The 19,708-nt window shown below is 33.8% G+C and overlaps 1 protein-coding gene across 23 annotated transcripts in view; it reads left to right on the forward strand.

Annotated features, from left to right (window-relative positions):
* Positions 1-19,708, forward strand: part of pde1ca (phosphodiesterase 1C, calmodulin-dependent a) — a 203,505-nt gene that overhangs the window by 175,780 nt on the left and 8,017 nt on the right. For 8 of the 23 annotated variants that reach the window (XR_012399487.1, XR_012399490.1, XR_012399491.1 and 5 more), the window contains 4 exons: positions 5-86; positions 178-298; positions 1,659-1,831; positions 7,798-8,148. Coding sequence is in view for 18 of the 23 variants with exons in the window: in XM_073940954.1 (XP_073797055.1) it covers positions 5-86; positions 178-298; positions 1,659-1,831; positions 7,798-8,148 (727 nt within the window). In the remaining 5 variants the exon portion in view is untranslated. Of the gene's footprint in view, positions 1-4; positions 87-177; positions 299-1,658; positions 1,832-7,797; positions 8,149-10,927; positions 10,985-16,851; positions 17,789-19,708 lie in introns of those variants that run through there. The other 15 variants (XM_073940959.1, XM_073940957.1, XM_073940958.1 and 12 more) reach the window with 5 other exon arrangements.

Here is a 19,708-nt window from a genome sequence, read left to right on the forward strand (position 1 = left end):
CCAGGGCGATAAGGAGGCAGAGCTCGGACTTCCTTTCTCTCCTTTATGTGACCGCAAGTCTACAATGGTGGCTCAGTCTCAGATCGGTGAGTGATCAGGCATACAGTAAGTGTGTGGATTGAATGATTGATATGTGATTCCCACATCCGTGTATTCTGATGCTGTTTTCCCCAACAGGTTTCATTGATTTCATCGTGGAGCCAACCTTCACTGTGCTGACAGACATGATTGAGAAAATCATGACTCCATTAATCGAAGAGGCTTCACCCGCCGGCCTGGCTGGATTCAGGCGCTCCAGGTGAAAACAAATTGAAAGGGATGTTGTAAATATGACTTATCATGAACTATTGTTAAACTGAATGACATTTTTGTGAGTGTTTTCTATAAATCATGGTAAATATGTTTTGATTTGTGCTCAGGAATTGCTAATTATAAAATTACTTTTCTATGCCGCAGTATTGAAATAACATAATTTACGCTTTGGCTTATTTTCATGATATTTTAGCATAATTAGGACATCACTAGCACTTTAAAGTGTAATTAATATAAATGCTAATAAGAGCAAATTTTTTGACTTTTTCATTTAGGATTTTTCTTCTTTTTTTTTACAGAACAAACCCTTCCCAAAAAATTTAACCCATTACTGATAAGATAATTTAAAAAAAATAATATAAACTTAAAAAATTAATTAGGTAAAATAATACAAAATGAATAAATAACAAGTACTGCCATCATAAATACTTTTCAGGGTTATTTAGAGAAATATAAAGGGATAGTTCACCCAAAAATAATTTACATTTCCTGACCTTTCACTCTTTTAAGAACTATATTATGAAGAATGTTAGAACGATGAAGCCATTGACACCCATAGTAGGAATCAAAAATACTAAAAAAAAAACAACAAAAAAAAAGTCAATGGCTGTTCAAACATTCTTCAAAATAACTTATTTTGTGTTCTACAGAAGAAAGAAACTCAAACAGGTTTAAAAAAATAGAGGATGAGTAAAATATACTGAAGTTAAATTTTTTGGTGAGCCATCTCTTTAATTTAGTCAATGTACAACTGTGGTGTGCTCTAAATCCAATTGAAGAAAAACGAAAGTAGTCAAACAATACTAACAACTTTCATTCCAGCCAAATTATTAAGTGGGCTAATAATATTGTATTTATTTATTTATTTATTTATTTATTTAGTGTTATTTATATTATTTTATTTTATCAATGGCTGTTCAAAACATTCAACCTTCATTTGGCAAATAATATTAACGACTTTCATTCCAGCCAAATTATTAAGTGGACTTATGATATTTATTTAATTTTATTGTATTTTCTAAAAAAAACTATTAGCGAGGGGAAAAAATCCCATACTCTATAAAATGTTACTTGGAATATATTTTAAAAATATTTTAGTTTACTCGAGAGCTAATCATTGTGCCTCTCACTGTTATGTCAGGTGAGTACCGTAGTATTTTGTGCCAGCAGACACACATCCTAAATCTAGTAACGGAAACACTTAGTGTCCTTCATCATCTTGACAACTAATGACATCACACATAAAAGTGATGTATTTCCGTATAATCCAAAGACAAACATTAACTGAAAGCTAAATAAATCGTTTCCCTCTCTCTCTCTCTGTCTGTGTGTGTGTGTTTGTGCAGTCTGAATAACATCCCGTCTGATGGTAAACGGTCCAGTGTGAGAAGCACTGGTTCAGAGGGCGGCACTTCTGTCAACAGCTCCATAAACGCTGTCGATTTTAAGACCTTCAAAAGCACCTGGAATGAGGAAGTACATAAAAACCGAGAAAAATGGAAAGCACAAGCCGCCAAAGGTATGAACGCGCACACACTCTCAGATAAATACATTCATATCTAGACAAGAGAACTTGACTAAAGGTTTTTTTGCTTAAGATTAAAAAAGCATCATCTTTAGCGTTTGGTTTTTGTGTAGAGCCGCCTTTGACTTTTTTATTTGTCTATTAAAGAGCAAATTGGTGGGCGGAGCTAAACAGACAGTAATGTAGAAGCAGGCATGGATCTTGTTGAAGATTTGTATCCTGAAAATTACAAGATGTTTTATTATACAATAAGATAAAATAAAATGGACATACTGTTGATGTCAGAATTAATATCCCCCTGTATGTTTTTCCCCAATTTCTGTTTTACGATTTTTTTCAACACATAATAGTTTTAATAACTCATTTCTAATAACTGATTTATTTTAACTTTGCCATGATGACAGTACATAATATTTTACTAGATATTATTCAGGATACTAGAATTCAGGTTAAATTGAAATTTAAAGGCTTAACTAGGTTAATTAGGCAAGTTAGGGTAATTAGGCAAGTCATTGCATAATGATGCTTTGTTCAGTAAACAGGGTTGTCAATTCGGTACCAATCGATACTGAAATTTTAAAACCTCCATTTCCCGCTAACATTTGAGCACTGGTTAGCAAGTTTTTAAACAACGCTGATTTGCCATTGTGTTCGCATGTTCAACAGAAATGACTGTGATTGGCCGCGAAGGTCATCGGTTCACTGGATTGTTTACTGAGTGTAACTACAGATACGGGGACACTGGAGCATTTTAAAACGATTCATCAGCGGATCACTCGTGTGTCGTATGCTGATCGACGTGACTTTGAAATGCTCCAGTGTCGCTGTATCTGTAGTTACACTCTAAAGAGCAGTTAGTTCGGTGAACTGAGGACCTTCACGGCCAATCACAGTTATTTCTGTTGAGCATGTGAACACAATGGCAAATCAGCGCTGTTTTAAGCTGGATATATACTTTCGCTGGGCGCTGCATCGCACACCTCCGCTGACTGCATGCGCACCTTGCAAAATGGATGAGGTTTTTATACTTGCCGCGTTCGCTATTGTGATTTTCTTTAAATGACAGGGGCCGGTCAAAAGAAACCCACTGTAAAATCAGATGGATAAACAGAGAAGTTGAAAGTTTCCGGAACTACGTCATATCATTAATATCATTCAATATTTTTAAACTAATTGTTTTTATTATTATTAAAAATTATTTTAATGATTATAAGGATTTTTATTACCATTCAAGATTTTTTTTAAATCAAACTTTGATGCATCACTTGCTTTTATTCATATCTCGGACAGTTTTACCTATTAAAGTTTATTAAAATATTAATGATGACAGAACATGAGTTGATCTACAAATATATTTTTATTATGACAAGAATAAAAGTTAAAAAAAGTACACTTACTAAAGAATACAGATGTTTTTTTAGATTTAGCGCGCTCCACAATTCACACATTTCTGTCTGGCTAGTTTCTGTCATATACTCATGCCAAAAGGCAATAATGGTCCAACATTCCTGACCATTATCACCAATAAAGCCTAGAAAAACAGGCATCAGTATATTGTAAACCAACAGGGTTAAATATTCCTTTCCAGTTTTTGAAAGAAAAAATCTGTTCCTTAATTATAGCTTTGTAACTATTAAATTGTTTTGAATTCTAAATTGTAGGCTAATATATACATCAGTGTAAAAGCTATGACTGGTGGAAAAACATATTCTTTAATTGTGTACCTGGGTCTCCACTTTTCCCATGACCTCTTTTGGCATAAACAAACGTATCCCTCATGTTTTTCCAAACCTTTTAACAAAAACTTTACTCCTTTTATCTCATGGCTGTTGCAATTTCTAGCTAAGAATGATTGATCATCTGGTTCTCTCCATGATCACAGATCATAAAGATGTCTGTACAGGCGTACTGTTCTGACAAAATCTCTTCAAAATGATTCACATTTAACTCAAATCAAACGTGGCACCACGTGAACTGTTCACTCGAATCTCAAAAAAAAAAAAAAAACATGTGCTTCGCTGGCTGAAATCATGTTGCGACACTCAAAGCGAACCTCCCCATACTCAGCCATGAGGTCACATTTGCCGTGCAAACGTTTTTAAAATTTCAATATCGATTGGTACCAAATTCCAGTATCGTGACAACACTAGAATTGAAAACAAATATTGCTTAAGGGCAGCAAATAATAGTGACTTTTAAAATGATTTTAAAACAATTAAAAACGGCTTTTTTCTAGCCAAAATTAAACAAATAGAACTGTCTCCAGGAGAAAACATAATATAGCAAAGTAATGTGACAAATCCCTTGCTCTGTTAAACATCATTGCAGGAGTTCACACTTAGCTGATAATTGATTATAAAGATTGTTTGGCATGCTGTCCCAGGAGAGAGCCCTGAGGTCATAAGATACTCGAGCCTGGGGCTCCCTCCCGTTTGCAAGGCAAGAGGGGAGTTTGAGCTCAGGTAAATCTCGAGAACTCCCCTGCTGTAGTAACTAATGAACAGATAGTGATTGCTTTTAAGAGATAACTACTTAAGAGCATGTCAATGGTGCAGATTTTAATTAGTCAATTAACTTAAGTTGCATGTTTTTTGACGATGGAAGGAAACCTGGGGGAAACCCATGTGAACCCAGGGAGAACGTGTAAATTGTGCACAGAAATGTCAGCTGGCTTGTTAAGGACTAGAACCAGTGACGTTCTTTCTGTGAGGCAACAGTGCTAACCACTGGGCCACCGTGCCACCCATCTAGAAAAGGAGGAGGAGTAGAGGCGGAGAAAGGGGTTTCTTCAAAAAGAAGATTGCAGTTAAATGGAACTTAGAGTATTTATAGTGACTTAGAAATCATCTGATTAGTGAATCTTGAATTGGATAATGCGGGACCAGCTGTGTTCAATCATAAGCACGTGATCCTCTTGAAATTAGTTTATAAATAAATTACACTTAAGAAATATTTAAAAAAAATTACTTGAACTCTATTTTGACTTCTCAGTTCATGACACCTTTAATGCTTCAATTTTGCTTAAGTATTTTATGTATTTAGGCAGTAAAGAAGTGTTAGAAACCACATAGAAAACCCGATTGATCATATAGCAATAAGCTGGAATTCAATAACAACTACATTCATATTTTCTCTAAAAATCTACTCCTAGAAATACCGTCTTATGGAAAATAAATGAATTCAATATAATAAAAAAAAACGATTCAAGAGCTCAGGCTTAACAGATAAACAAGCGTAAATCTTCACAGCATAGCTCTCGATCTCTGTTTAGCACAGATTTCCTACATAAAGCGTGTTGTAATATTAAATCATGACTGTGCGGGCTGATTTATTTTTTTCTCAGAGGAAAACTTTAGCATTTCAGAGAAATGTTTTCTAGCAATAGTATTAAGTCGAGATTACATCCACTTTCAGTCGACTACTATGAATTCTATTCATATTTGTGCAGTTCATGACAGCTGAAACTGATGATGAGTAAAAAGAAATTAATAATAATAATAATAATTCCTTACATTTATATAGCGCTTTTCTGGGCACTCAAAGCACTTTACACACAATGGGGGGAATCTCCTCATCCACCACCAGTGTGCAGCATCCACCTGGATGACGCGACGGCAGCCATTTTGCGCCAGACCGCACACCACACACCAGCTGATTGGTGGAGAGAAGACAGCGATGAAGCCAATTGGAATATGGGGATGGTTAGGAGGCCATGATGGACAGAGGCCAGTGGGCAGATTTGGCCTGGATGCCGGGGTTAAACCCCTACTCTTTTCGAAGGACATCCTGGGATTTTTAACGACCACAGAGAGTCGGGACCTCGGTTTAACGTCTCATCCGAAAGACGTTTTGCTGACTTTTGACCAAAAGAGAACCTGAAAGTCAACCAAACTATTTTTTTTAGCTCAAAACACTCATTCATTCATTTTCTTTTCAGCTTAATCCCTTTATTAATCTGGGGTCACCACAGCAGAATGAACCGCCAACTCAAAACATGTTATATAATAATAATAGGCAGCTCACTGGGTAGCACATTCGCCTCACAGCAAGAAGGTCACTGGTTCGAGCCTCAGCTGGGTCAGTTGGCTATTCTGTTTGGAGTTTGCATGTTCTCTGCATGTTGGTGGGGGTCTCTCCAGGTGCTCAGGTTTCCCCCGCAGTCCAAAGACATGCGCTATGAAATGGTTAAGCTAAATTGACCATAATGAATGCGTGTGTGTGAATGAGTGTTTGTGGATGTTTCCCAGTGATGGGTTGTGGCTGGAAGGGCATCCGCTGCGTAAAACATATTCTGGATAAGTTGGTGGTTCATTCCGCTGTGGCAATCCCAGATTAATAAAAGGACTAAGCTGAAAAGAAAATGAATAAATAATAATAATAATAATAATAATAATAATAATATATATATTTTTTATAATATTGTAATATATTATAATGTCTTGTCTTGTGTTTGTTATATTCTCTTTAACTAATTATATCTTTTTAAATTATGTTTGTTGCATTCTTTCAAAGAACTTAAACATATAGGAAATAGTATTTAAAATTTATTACATTTATAAATTTAATAATTAATGTACAAAGTAGTTGATTTTGGTTAACAATATTACATTTATTCAGAAAGGCACTATAAATAGGCCAAAAATGAGAATGAATGCATTTTTAATGTTTAATTATGACGTTAGTATTCATCAAAGCACATCTGCTTTAAAAATTGATTATGATAAAATATGATTTATGTGCAGATTAGCATTTAAGAATGATTTCTGATTGATCCAACCCAAGCTCATTCTGAAAACGTAGCCTCTACATCTCAGGCCTCTGGTGGATGTTTCTGGAGACTGTGATTTACGTGGCCGGAGGTACGTATGGCCGCATTTGGTTTTTTAAAGTGAACGCGGGGCGGTGTGACGCCGCTCCTCTTCACGCTCGCCGGCTGGGCTGACAGCTCGCCTCCTCCATGTGGAGGCCTTTCCCGCTGCAACTAGTCTGTCCGGTTAGCTCGACGTGTTACGCCGACGGAGCGGAGGCCTGGAGGAGGAGGAGCCGGGCAAGTTCGAGACCGGGTTCGAGTCTGTGAAAGAGCGTTTCCAGAAATCAGGTAAATAATCCAAAAAAAAATCCCCAAAAAAAAGCGAACAAGTTTGTAACGGGGTGAGAATGCGGCTTTTCTTTTTCTGCATGGCTTTTGTAAATCATTGCTTGGGTTTAGGGAAGAAGGAGGAGGAGGACTCTGAAGACTTGGGTAGCGATGCTGAAAATTCAAATTTGCATCAGTGGATTAAATTACATTTTAAATCATATTTAAATATAAAAAGAAAAGTAAATAGATTAATAAACAGTCATTTTCGATGGTAGTAATGTACAGTTGAAGTCAGAATTATTTGCCCCCCTGTGATTTTTTTATTTTATTTTATTTTTTAAATATTTTCCAAATGGTGTTTTACAGAGCAAGGAATTTTTCACAGTATTGCCTATAAAAAAATTTATTCTATAGAAAGTATTATTTGCTAAAATAAAAACAGTTTTAAATTAAAAATTAAATTCAAAAAATTAAAGTCAATATTGTTAGCAACCTCAAGCTATATTTATTTTTTCGATTAGCTACAGAACAAACCATTGTATACAATGACTTGCCTAATTACCCTAGTTAAGCCTTTAAATGTCACTGTAAGCTGAACTTTAGTATCTTGAAAAATATCTGGTCAAATATTATGTACTGTCATCATGTCAAAGATTAAAGAAATCAGTTCATAGAAATGAAGTAATAAAACTATAATGTGTAGAAATTTAAATTTGGGAACAAATATGAAATAATTGAAATGTAACTGTATATGTACGATCTGAACAGTAATCCTATGAACAGTAATTATTCTTTGAGCTATTTTGCATCCAAAAAAGAAGCCCAATACTGACACTATATCCTGTCACTATATCCAACACAACTAATTTGTGTGTCTTAGATCTAGAAGAAAAGGCCAAACAGGAAGAAATGGAGGAGAACGAAAAGAAAAAGGACACGGACACGCAGAGCAGTGACGACAATACTAAAACAGAAGACAAAATCAACACAGACTCAAACGCCAAATCTCCAGACAAACAGAAGGAAGACACAAGACCAGAGAAGGATTCAAAGACAGATCAAGAGGACTCCGGTAAAGCTAAAGTCGACAACAAGGAGCCCACAGAGCAGCAGCCCAGAGAAAAAGAGGGGAATAAAGACCCAGGAGGGATGAACGGAGCCCAAACACCGTCTGATGGAAAAGAGCCTGAGACCAGCAGCGACACGGACAACAGCCAGCGTGTGCACAACGGTGAGTCTCACTGTTTACTACTAATTTTACTGAAAAACATGCGTAAATTTGCAGTTTTTCGAGTTTTTTTTTTTTTTTTTTGACGCATGTTTTTATTTTCCCCATTTGTTTAAGCTTCTGAATTGCATTACTTGACCTTGATCTTTCTTTCAACAACTTGTAACCTTGAAAAGTTTGGAAAGGTGACTTTTATTGACATATTTATTAGTTTAAAGGGATATATATCGTTTGGGTTGGTGTGGTATATTCAACATAGACTCATTCTGAAAATGTAGCCCTGTAAACATTCCTGGAGATCTCGAGTTATGTAGCCAGAAGTACGTATGGCTGCATTTCGTCTTTAAGGCAAACGCTACGGGGCGGTATGACATCATTCCTTTTCGTGCTTACCAGCTAACCGCTTACTTCCGTGTGGACTGCTTTTACGCTGTTACTAGTTTGTCCGGTTAGCTCGCCATGTACATCAGCGAATTTGAGATACAGAGAGGATTTGACCATGACAACGGCATTCGAGTCTGGCGAAGAACGGTTCTAGAAAGCAGGTAAGACAAAAACAAAAGCCAAAAATAAAATAAGCAAGTAAATAACAGGGTGAGAATGTGGTAAAATTTGAAAACGTGGTAAAAAATCAGGCTAGGGCTTTTCTTTTTCTGTATTGCTTCTTAAAACTGTCGGTTTAGGGAAGTGGGTGGGCGGGTCAATCGGTGCTTTTGAAAACACTATCGGTTGGGTTTAGAGAAGAGGGTTGGTGAGGGGATCGGTCAGGCAGTCAGTCAACAGCGACCTTTGGTGGATTTATGTGAGAAAAGCAGGCTCAAATGACACTCACAAGAGAAATTTGAGATCTCAAAAAGCGTACACAGCGGCCTCTGGTGGATTTGCGAAAACAAGAAAGTGCTCTTCACAAATGTGTACAGGGCTATGTATTCAGAATGAGTCTGGGCTTTGTATATTGTAGTATAAAAATCTTTTGCCGGTTTATTTTCTGGTATTTTACAGACTTATTTCACTATATATTATTTCTTCATGATTATATTTCAAACTGCTAGAATGTCAATGAAAGTCACTTTGTTAAACTGTAGAGTTTAATTTTTGGCATAAAAAGTGGGCAGAGCAGAGATCAAGCTCCCATAATGCAATTCACAACCGTAAATAAACGGAAAACACTTTTGTGAATCACAAAATATGGAAACTGTTAATTAACAGATATTTTTTACAGGGTGCAATATTGTGTACATGTTTTTGTCAAACTTGTGGTGGCTTTTGTGTTTAACTTTGTCCTCATAGATTTCAAAACTTTAGCATGCGCAATGACTGTCTGGTTTAGAGTATTTTGCAATTGTTGACCTTTGATTTGTCTTAAACGTGATGTAAACTAGTGGTTGACCAGTGAGGGTTTTAATTTTTAGTCAGTATTGGTATCATATGTAAAATGAATAATAAAAATAAAACATAAAAATTACAATAAAGTGAGCTTGCTTAGAATTAATATATAATAAAACAATCATTATGTACTTGTATTTAACATAATTAATTTGTAATAAATCAAAAACCTAACAAAGTTAAGCTAAACAAACAAATTAATATTATCTGAAAAAAAATATTTACGATTATTTTTATTATTATTATTATTATTATTATTATTATTATTATTATTATTATTATTATGTACTTGTATTTACAAAAATTTTACTTATGTAATTAATCATAAAGCTAACTAAATAAATAAAACAATTTTCATGTGTTTTCGTTTATTCATTAATCAATAAACAAATAAAATGTTATTTTGGTAGAAACAATTATTATTATTATTATTATTATTATTATTATTATTATTATTACTATTATTATTTTATTATTATTATTATTATTATTATTATTACTATTATTATTTTATTATTATTATTATTATTATTATGTACTTGCAATTGTATACTTGTAATAAAATATAAACATATAAATATATATGTTAAATATAAACAAACAATTTATTATCAAAACAATCAAAATTATTACCAATCATTGTTATTATTATTATTATTATTATTATTATTATTATTATTATTATTATTATGTGGTTGTAACTGACTGATGCTGGCACACACACGGAGTATATATATAATTTAAGTTTATCACTATTATAATCTGTACTACACTTTTCCTTGCCTAACATTGTGTTTTTTTGTTGTTGTAAGCTATAAGAAACAATTACATGCTAAAAAGGTGGCTTTGTTTATAATACTTTGTAGTATACTTGTAGTACAATCTTTTCCTATAATGTTTTGAGTACAGAGTGTTCTATGTCATGTAATGTGCTGTATAGTGTGTACAATACAATTTATAGTGTGCAGTGTGCTGTATATAGTATTAGTACTTACTGAATTAGTAGTGTTCAGTGTTTTCGAACTAGTGCATTAATAAGTCTGCTGTATACTACTTACTAGTACTTACTCAGTACTGTAGCCTGTACATATGTGCATTATTTTCACTTCAAACACATGTTAAAAAAGCAGTATTTTCTGTTTTGCACAATTTAAGTATACACTTCATAAGTTAAAACATTACCAGGAGCGCAGAGCAGTAACACTGTTAGTATAGCAGGTAGAATGGCTGTCAACATAAGAAAAGTGCTCGTCTTTTGTTTGTTTGTTTTTTGTTAGTTTGTTTGTTTGTTTTTGTCTTTTGTTTGTTTGTTTGTTTGTTTGTTTGTTTGTTTGTTTGTTTGTTTGTTTGCACTAAGTGGACTCAGTTAGTGACCCGTGTCTTGTCTGAATGTCAGGGAGCGAGGAACTCAACTCTCCTGACAGTGACGACAGTGAAAGCAAGAGATCATACGGTAACACCATCATCTCCTTTAACTGCCATTGCCATCACATAGCGGCTGAATCCTAATTAGCATAATAGCAGTTAGCAACACTGCGTGTCGTAAGCAAGGTGTGACATAATAAGTTTTAAACTATGAGTTTCAAAATTCACAATCAACTAATCAGTTTTTTGACCAGTCAGATTCCAGTAGGGGTGAGAATAACTATTTATTTATTTATTTATTTATTTATTTATTTATTTATTTATTTATTTATTTATTTATTTATTTATTTATTAATATTTTTATTTTTTTTACTTTTTAATTGATTTATTATTGATGATTTGAAATATTACTTTTATTTAATGACAATAAATAATATGTTTTTATATATATATATATATATATATATATATATATATATATATATATATATATATATATATATATATATATATATATATATATATATATATATATATATATATATATAATGTTTTATTATTGTTAATAATATTATATACCAGTTTGGGTTTTAATAATGGCTAGTTCAATATTGGAGCCTAAATTTTGATTGACTCATAGCTAATGAGAAAAAAAAGTAAACATTATAAATTAGATAAATTATTAAATTATATTATTTAAAATAATAAATAAAACATTGACAGTTTTTTATTAATTAATCTTTATGTATAAATTAAGTAAAAAAAAATCTTGAGAAGTGATTAAAATATTGTGTAGTTGTAAATGATCAAACAATAAGTTTTCTAAAGGTCCAAAATCAGGAACATAATATGCTATTTACTTTTACAGTCAGTGTCTATTAATCAGTATTTTAAAAATGGCTTATAATATATATACAATATAATTTAATATAAGGTGACACACAGTGGCGCAGTTGATAGTGCTGTCACCTCACAGCAAGAAGGTCGCTGGTTCGAGCCTCGGCTGGGTCAGTGTTGGTGTTTCTGTGTGGAGGTTTCATGTTCTCCTTGCATTCGCGTGTGTTTCCTCCGGGTGCTCTGGTTTTCCCCACAGTCCAAAGACATACACTATAGGTGAATTGGGTAGGCTAAATTGTAGTGTATGTGTGTGAATGAGTGTGGATTTTTCCCCGAGATGGGTTGCAGCTGGAAGGGCATCCGCTGCATAAAAACGTTCTGGATAAGTTGGCAGTTCATTCTGCTGTGGCGACCCCAGATTAATAAAGGGACTAAGCTGAAAAGACAATGAATGAATGGAGTAATATAATATAATTTCTTATAATAATTAATGGTATAATATAAAACAAATAAAAAAATAATGTATAATAATAATAATAATAATATTGACCTTGCCATTTTTTTTCTATTTTTTAGTTATTTGTTTTTTATTAAAACATCATATATAATTTAATGACAAAGATAATAAGAGTCAAATGTCAAATTAATGATTAATTCAAATCACTTTTGTTAGGTAAAAAATTAAATATAAAAAAATAAATTAAAATATTGTGTAGTTGTAAATTATCAAACCATATATTTTAAAAAGTCCACAACACATCAGGAACATATTATCCTATGTAATTGTACAGGTAGTGTCTATTAATTGATGTTTAAAAATGGCATATAAATGTATTTATAAGCCATTTTTAAATACTGATCATATATATATATATATATATATATATATATATATATATATATATATATATATATATATATATATATATATATATATATATATAAAGGAGGCTAATTATATTGACCTTGGCCGTTTTTTCTGTTTTTAATTCACTGATTTTTTTTTTTTAAACACCATAAGTAATTTAATGACAAAGATAATAAAAGTCAAAATATAGATTGTCAAAATCTAGAAACTGGTTAATTTAAATAACTTTTTAATGTACAAATTACAGATAAATAAAAAAAATCTTCAGAAGTAATGTACTGTAAAATATTTTACCAGCAGCTAGCTCTCTGCAACTCTCATATGGTCGCCCACTGAAGCTAAGCAAGACTAAGTTGAAGCTAAGGGTGCCAGAAGTGGTGTTAGTGAGGCCAGCAGGGGGCGCTCAACCTTTGGTCTGTGTGGGTCCTGACACCGCAGTATAGTGAAGGGGACTCTATACTGCTCAGTGAGCACTGTCTTTCGGATAAGATGTAAAACCGGGGTCCCGACTTTCTGTGGTCATTAAAAATTGGAAAAAAGTAGGGTTTAAAAAATGCAAAATGGCTGCTGTCACGTCATCCAGGTGTATGCTGCACACTGGTGGTGGATGGGAAGATTCCCCCTAATCTAATGTGTAAAGCGATTTGAGTGTCTAGAAAGGCGCTATATAAAATGGAAGGAATTAATATTATTATTATTATTATTAATAATGTGTAGTTGTAAATTATCAGGAAATAAATATTTTAAAAAAGACCAAAACACATCAGGAACAAAATATGCTATGTAATTGTACAGTTAGTGACTATTAATCAGTATTTAAATATGATTAAACATGATCCAGCATATATCAGTTTATCACTAACGTAAGCTGCACTATATCTTCATTTCAGCTTTCGTTGCTTTTCATCGTATTCGTTGTAACCATGTGTGTAACCACAATCACAACTGGTTTGGAAAAACCTCACATTAACATGAAAGATTTTTTATTACTGTGTTACAGGACGTCGTGTACCACAGTGTCTACATCTTAACATTGCACTCGCATAACACATCAGAGAAACCAATTATCTTCTGAGTCATTTCAGTCCCAAAAAAAAACACCCAAGGATAAATTTCTCTAAAATCCAGTGAAAGTAGTTTGATTTCCGGGCACCTTCGGCCCACTTTTCAGCATGTTATGATTTTGAGACACAACACAAACAGAATGTCAATTGTGATTCAGCCGCTATCAGCAGGGGAGCTACTTTAGATTAATTTTATTTTCCCTCTCATCAGGAAAATTGGCAGAAAAAAAGCCACGTCATGTTGATTTGACACCTTTGCACATTCTCTTTTCACCTCTGCATTTCTCCGTCTTGTCAAAACGAAACCATTTTCCCACCTTCCTGTCGTTCCAAACAAGTATGAGAAATTTTCAGGTATATTTCCAGGACGTTTTTGATATATATGAACACATATATATGTGTACAGCAGTCAACATTTAAAGCTGATCATAAAATTTCATCAAAGTTTGGCTTTTTGTTTTAGGTGTTATTTTTTCTACCAGTTTATGAAGGGAAATATTGTAAGTTTATGCTGTTTTGCAATAAATTCAAGTTGACGTCAGAATTATTAGCCTTCCTCTTAAATTTGAATTTTCCCCTATTTCTGTTTCACGAAGAGAGGTTTCTTTTTTCAACACATTTCTAAACCTAAGTTTTAATAACTCATTTCTAATAACTGATTACTTTTATGTTGGCCATGATAACAGTACATATTTTATATATAACAATGGTTTGTTCCAACACAGGCTAGGCTGATAGTGAAAACGTACCCCTGTATACTTTTCTGGGGAGCATGAAATATGTAGCCAGAGCTACGTATGGCTGCATTTCACCTTTAAAGCTAACGCTGATTGTTTCTTTTTGTGCTATCGCTGACTGTTTACCTCCATGTGGACGCCTTTTCCGCTGTTAGCAGTTTGTCCAGTGGCTCACCACCAGTGTGTTCGAATTATACATTGACGATCGGGGGGTCAACTATTTCGGTAATGTTAGTTTGTGTAATTCACGCTTCAGTTAATTCAGTTAAACAAGTTTTGTGGGATAAGGCTATTTAGTGTATTCTGACATTCTGTCATTAACATTATTGTTTAAAATATAGATCAGAGTGAACTTTTTCTCAGATTCAAAGGCCTCCAGGGGAATCCAGCTTTAACTAGGTGGGTCAGTACCCCTCAAACCGCCCTGTAATTTACACTCTGCTCGCCAAATTCACATTAGTGGACTTGAGATGCAGAGAAAAGTTGACCGTGACGACAGGGTTCGAGTCAGATAAGGAAAGGTTCCAGAAAGCAGGTGAACGAAAGGCAAAAAATAAAATAAACAAGTAAATATCAGGATGAGAATGTAGTAAAATCTGAAAACGTGGTAAAAATCTGGCAGCCACGAGGGCTTTTCTTTTTCTCGATTGCTTTTGAAAACACTATCGGTTGGGTGAAGAGAGGGGGGTGGGTGGGTGTAATCAGTCGGTCAGTTGGTCAGCCTGTCGGTTGACATCGGCCTTTGGTGAATTTGTGAATAAACAAAAGCGTACTTCCTGGGATGTATTTCACGCTCTCCAGAAATGTATACAGGGGTACATATCAGTAATGAGCCTGGGTTGGTTTGTTCTGTAGCCAATGGAAAAAATATTGCTTTAGGGGGCTAATAATATTGACCATAAAAAGATTTTTGAAATATTACAAACTGCTTTCATTCTAGCCAAGATAAAACAAATAGACTTTCTCCAGAAGAAACAATTAATTTAGGAAATACTGTGAAAATTCCCTAGCTCTGTTAAACATCATTTGGAAAATAATTGAAAAAGAAAGTAAAAAATCACATGGGGATGAATAATTTTGACTCCAACAATATAGTATTTTAGTATAGTAGCCAGTACAAAATATAATTATACTCTGAACCTTCATGAGAAAAATGTTCCCATTAAGACCCATTGAAACTGCAATATTGTTGGCAAAAATCCAAAATTTGGTCAGTCAGGCATTATGTTAATAAACCGCCATTAGAAATCTTTTTTAAAGCATTAACATCTTTTACGTGAAAGGATTTTTGGTAGTTATTATCATAAATTATACTGGTAAAGAAATATGCCAATAAAGTGTTAAAAAATATTAATCTATAATACTTTTATAATAATTTTTGACACAGATATGCTAATTAAACATAATTAAAAATAGCTACTGGCACTTTTTTTACAGTCCTCATCCCAATTTACAACCAGTACATTCTATAACTGCAATCATATAAAGTTGAAGGCCAAATTATTAGCACTCCGGTGAAATTATGATTCTTTTTTATATATTTGCCAAATGCTGACAGAGTAAGGAATTTTGTTAACAATATTTTCTATAGCATTTTTTATCTTCCTAGATAAAGTCTTATTTCTTTTAGTTTGTCTGGAATAAAAGAAGTTTTTAATAATGTATATTTTTAATTAGCCCCCTTAAGAATATTTCTGTTTTTCTGATTGGCTACAGAACAAACCACTGTTGACCAATAACCTTCCTAATTAACCTAACTTGCCTAGTTAACTTAATTAAACTGAGCTTTGAATGTCACTTTAAGCTCAATACTAGAAAAAAAAAATCATACTCTGTAAAAAAAAAAGCTGGGTTCCACACAATTTATTTGTGTTGAGACAACTTAAAGGAATGGTAACACTTTATTTTGATGGTCCACTAGTTGAATTAAGTTACATTGCATCTACATGCCAACTAATTCTTGTTAGATTTAAAGTAGACTATTAGGTTGGGATCGGGGTTGGAGTTGGGGTTAGTGTAAGTTGACATGAACTTGCAAAGTTTCTTATGGTCAGTTAAATGTCTGTTTAGCAGCAGTATCAACAAACATTAAACAGATGGCCTACTTATACTCAAATGGGCCATCAAAATAAAGTGTTATCAAAGGAATTAAGTTAACATATTACTTTTTACAAATTTAAGTGGATTGAATATGAAACAATTAAGTCACCCACAGGAGGGTGAATAATTTTCTGTACTGTTGGTTTGGAACGACATAACAAACAAATGTTCATTTTCCATTCAAATACTCTCAACAAATCATACCAAAATCCTGTGTTCTGTGATGATCATAATCAGTGTAACATTCAGTATCCATCCCAAATAAGTTCTGAACACCTCATTCCCCTGTCAGACGTCAGTCAGTGGAAGCGGAGATCTAAATGTGCCAAATATCTGCTCTCCTCTGCAGACTCAGAAGACGAGCACAGTAACTGTGGGATCTCTCCATCTTCAGACAGCGCTGCCGCGGCATCTGCGCCCCATGCAGACTAAACAGCGAACCAATCCTGTACTATGCTGACCCCTGGTGGCTATTTGTCATTTTTCTTTTTTGAAACTGGATCTTCTTACTTTCATTAATCTCCATTGGATGCACACACCAGGTTTTGGATTATCTGAAATGCACAAATTGTAAACTCAAATGGATGCACACACACACACACACACACAAAGAAAACAAATCATGGCTTTTGAAAGCTGAAATGCCACATGGAGATGAAATGTGGAAAGCGTTCTGGATGATGTTGTTCCCCTGGGACAGAGCGACATCTGCCAACCTTCTCAAGACAGACAACGGAGAACTTTAAACAACTCATGAAAAAAAAAAAAAAAACGTCACCTTCAAGAACACGTCCAAAGAATGTCTGCTGTTCTTTACCTCTTATTTTGATCACTGGTTGGTCACACTTTACTTGAAGCCTTTATGCATCACAACATAATGTGTGTTTTAATACATTATATCGTAATGTTATATTTTAAAGGGTTAGTTCACACAAAAATGACAATTCTGTTATTAAATACTGTAGAAAACTTGGTGATTGTCTCTATCCAGGTCACGGCAAATTGTAGAGAATTTGGTGATTTTAGTCTCTATCCTGGTCACAGCACCAAATTCTAGTGAATTTAGTGATTTTAGTCTCTTTCGTGGTCATAACACTAAATTGTTGGGAATTCTGTGATTTTAGTCTATATCTAAGTCACGGCACCAAATTGTTGGGAATTCTGTGATTTTAGTCTCTATCCGGGTCACGGCACTTAATTGTAGGTAAATTGGTGATTTTTGTTTCTTTTTGGGTCACGGCACCAAATTGTAGCGAATATCACAATTTGGATCCAGTTACTATGACCATTTATGTGAAGCTGCTTTGACACAATCTACATTGTAAAAGCGCTATACAAATAAAGCTGAATTGAATTGAGTTATTCAGGTCATGGCACAAAACTGTAGGGAATTTTAGTCTCTATCCATGTCACAGCACCAAATTGTAGGGAATTCTGTGATTTTAGTCTCTATTCGGGTCACGGCACCAAATTGTAGGGAATTCTGTGATTTTAGTCTCTATCCAGGTCACAGCACCAAATTGTAGAGAATTCTGTGATTTTAGTCTCTATCCGGGTCACGGCACTAAATTGTAGTTTTTTTTTTTTTGTTGATTTTAGTCTCTATTCGGGTCACAGCACCAAATTGTAGGGAATTCTGTGATTTTAGTCTCTATCCAGGTCACAGCACCAAATTGTAGGGAATTCTGTGATTTTAGTCTCTAGCCGGGTCACGGCACTAAATTGTAGGTAATTTGGTGATTTTAGTCTCTATCCGGGTCACGGCACCAATTTGTAGCAAATTTCAGAATTTGGTTCTCTATTCAGGTCATGGCACAAAACTGTAGGGAATTTTATTCTCTATCCGTGTCACAGCACCAAATTGTAGCGAATTTCAGGATCTGTGTCTCTGTTCGGGTCACGGCACCAATAGCGAATTTTAGTCTCTATCCGAGTCACGACACCAAATTGTTGGGAATTCTGTGATTTTAATCTCGATCCAGGTCACAGCACCAAATTTTAGGGAATTCTGTGATTTTAGTCTCTATTCGGGTCAAGGCACCAAATTGTAGGGAATTCTGTGATTTTATTCTGGAACATCATTTTTGTTCAATAACATAATCCATTCCTTTTCCCCACCCCTAAACCCAACCATAACTGTAAATTATTCCCAAAATCAGAGGGGAATAATAATAGCACACACCTGATTGTAAACCTAAACTTAACTTGAACTGTAAACATATCCCTTAATTCTAATTGGCTGATTGGAATGTTAATCCAGGAACTTGTCCTACTTGGTGAAATCAGGCTGGCGCTAGGAATACACTGTGATTGAAAATCAAGCAATCCATGCATTTCTAAACTTATGAACCCATTAGTACTGTGTTGTCGAATTATATTTATATTTATTTCTTTACACACTTAAGGTTTAAATACTTTATTGAACCTTCTCTTTACGGCGTCTTTAGACCAGTTGTCATTTTCTGCTAATTAATGCTTTAAATGACAAAAAAACTCAATCAATTAAATGTAGTGAAGTGTGAAAATTAATAAAAATTGTCAATACGCGTCAGATATTTTACATGTCTTCTTTATAATAGTGGTTTTATGTTAATTATAAAAAAATTTCATATTTTTATTCTAAATCTGTTTATTGTAATTATTTTACAGTTGAAGTCAGAATTATTGGCCCACCTTTGATTTTTTTTTTTCTTTTTTTAAATATTTCCCAAATGGTGTTTAACAGAGCAAGGATACTTTCACAGCATGTCTGATAATATTTTTTCTTCTGGAGAAAATCTTATTTGTTTTATTTCGGCTAGAATAAAAGCAGCTAATAAGTTTTAAAACAACATTTTAAGGTCAATATTATTAGCCCCTTTAAGCTATATATTTTTCAATAGTCTACAGAACAAACCATCGTTATACAATAACTTGCCTAATTACCCTAACCTGCCTGATTATCCTAGTTAAGCCTTTAAATGTCACTTTAAGCTGTATAGAAGTGTCTTGAAAAATATCTAGTCAAATATTATTTACTGTCATCATGGCAAAGATAAAAGAAATCAGTTATTAGAGATGAGTTATTAAAACTATTTTGTTTAGAAATGTGCTGAAGAAATTTTATTTTTATTAAACAGAAATTAGGGAAAAAATAAATGGGGGGGGGGGGTCTAATAATTCAGGGGGCCTAATAATTCTGACATCAACTGTAAGTTGAAATGACT

The sequence above is a fragment of the Danio rerio genome, chromosome 24 (assembly GCF_049306965.1).
Source record: "Danio rerio strain Tuebingen ecotype United States chromosome 24, GRCz12tu, whole genome shotgun sequence".
NCBI classification, from domain to species: Eukaryota; Metazoa; Chordata; class Actinopteri; order Cypriniformes; family Danionidae; genus Danio; species Danio rerio.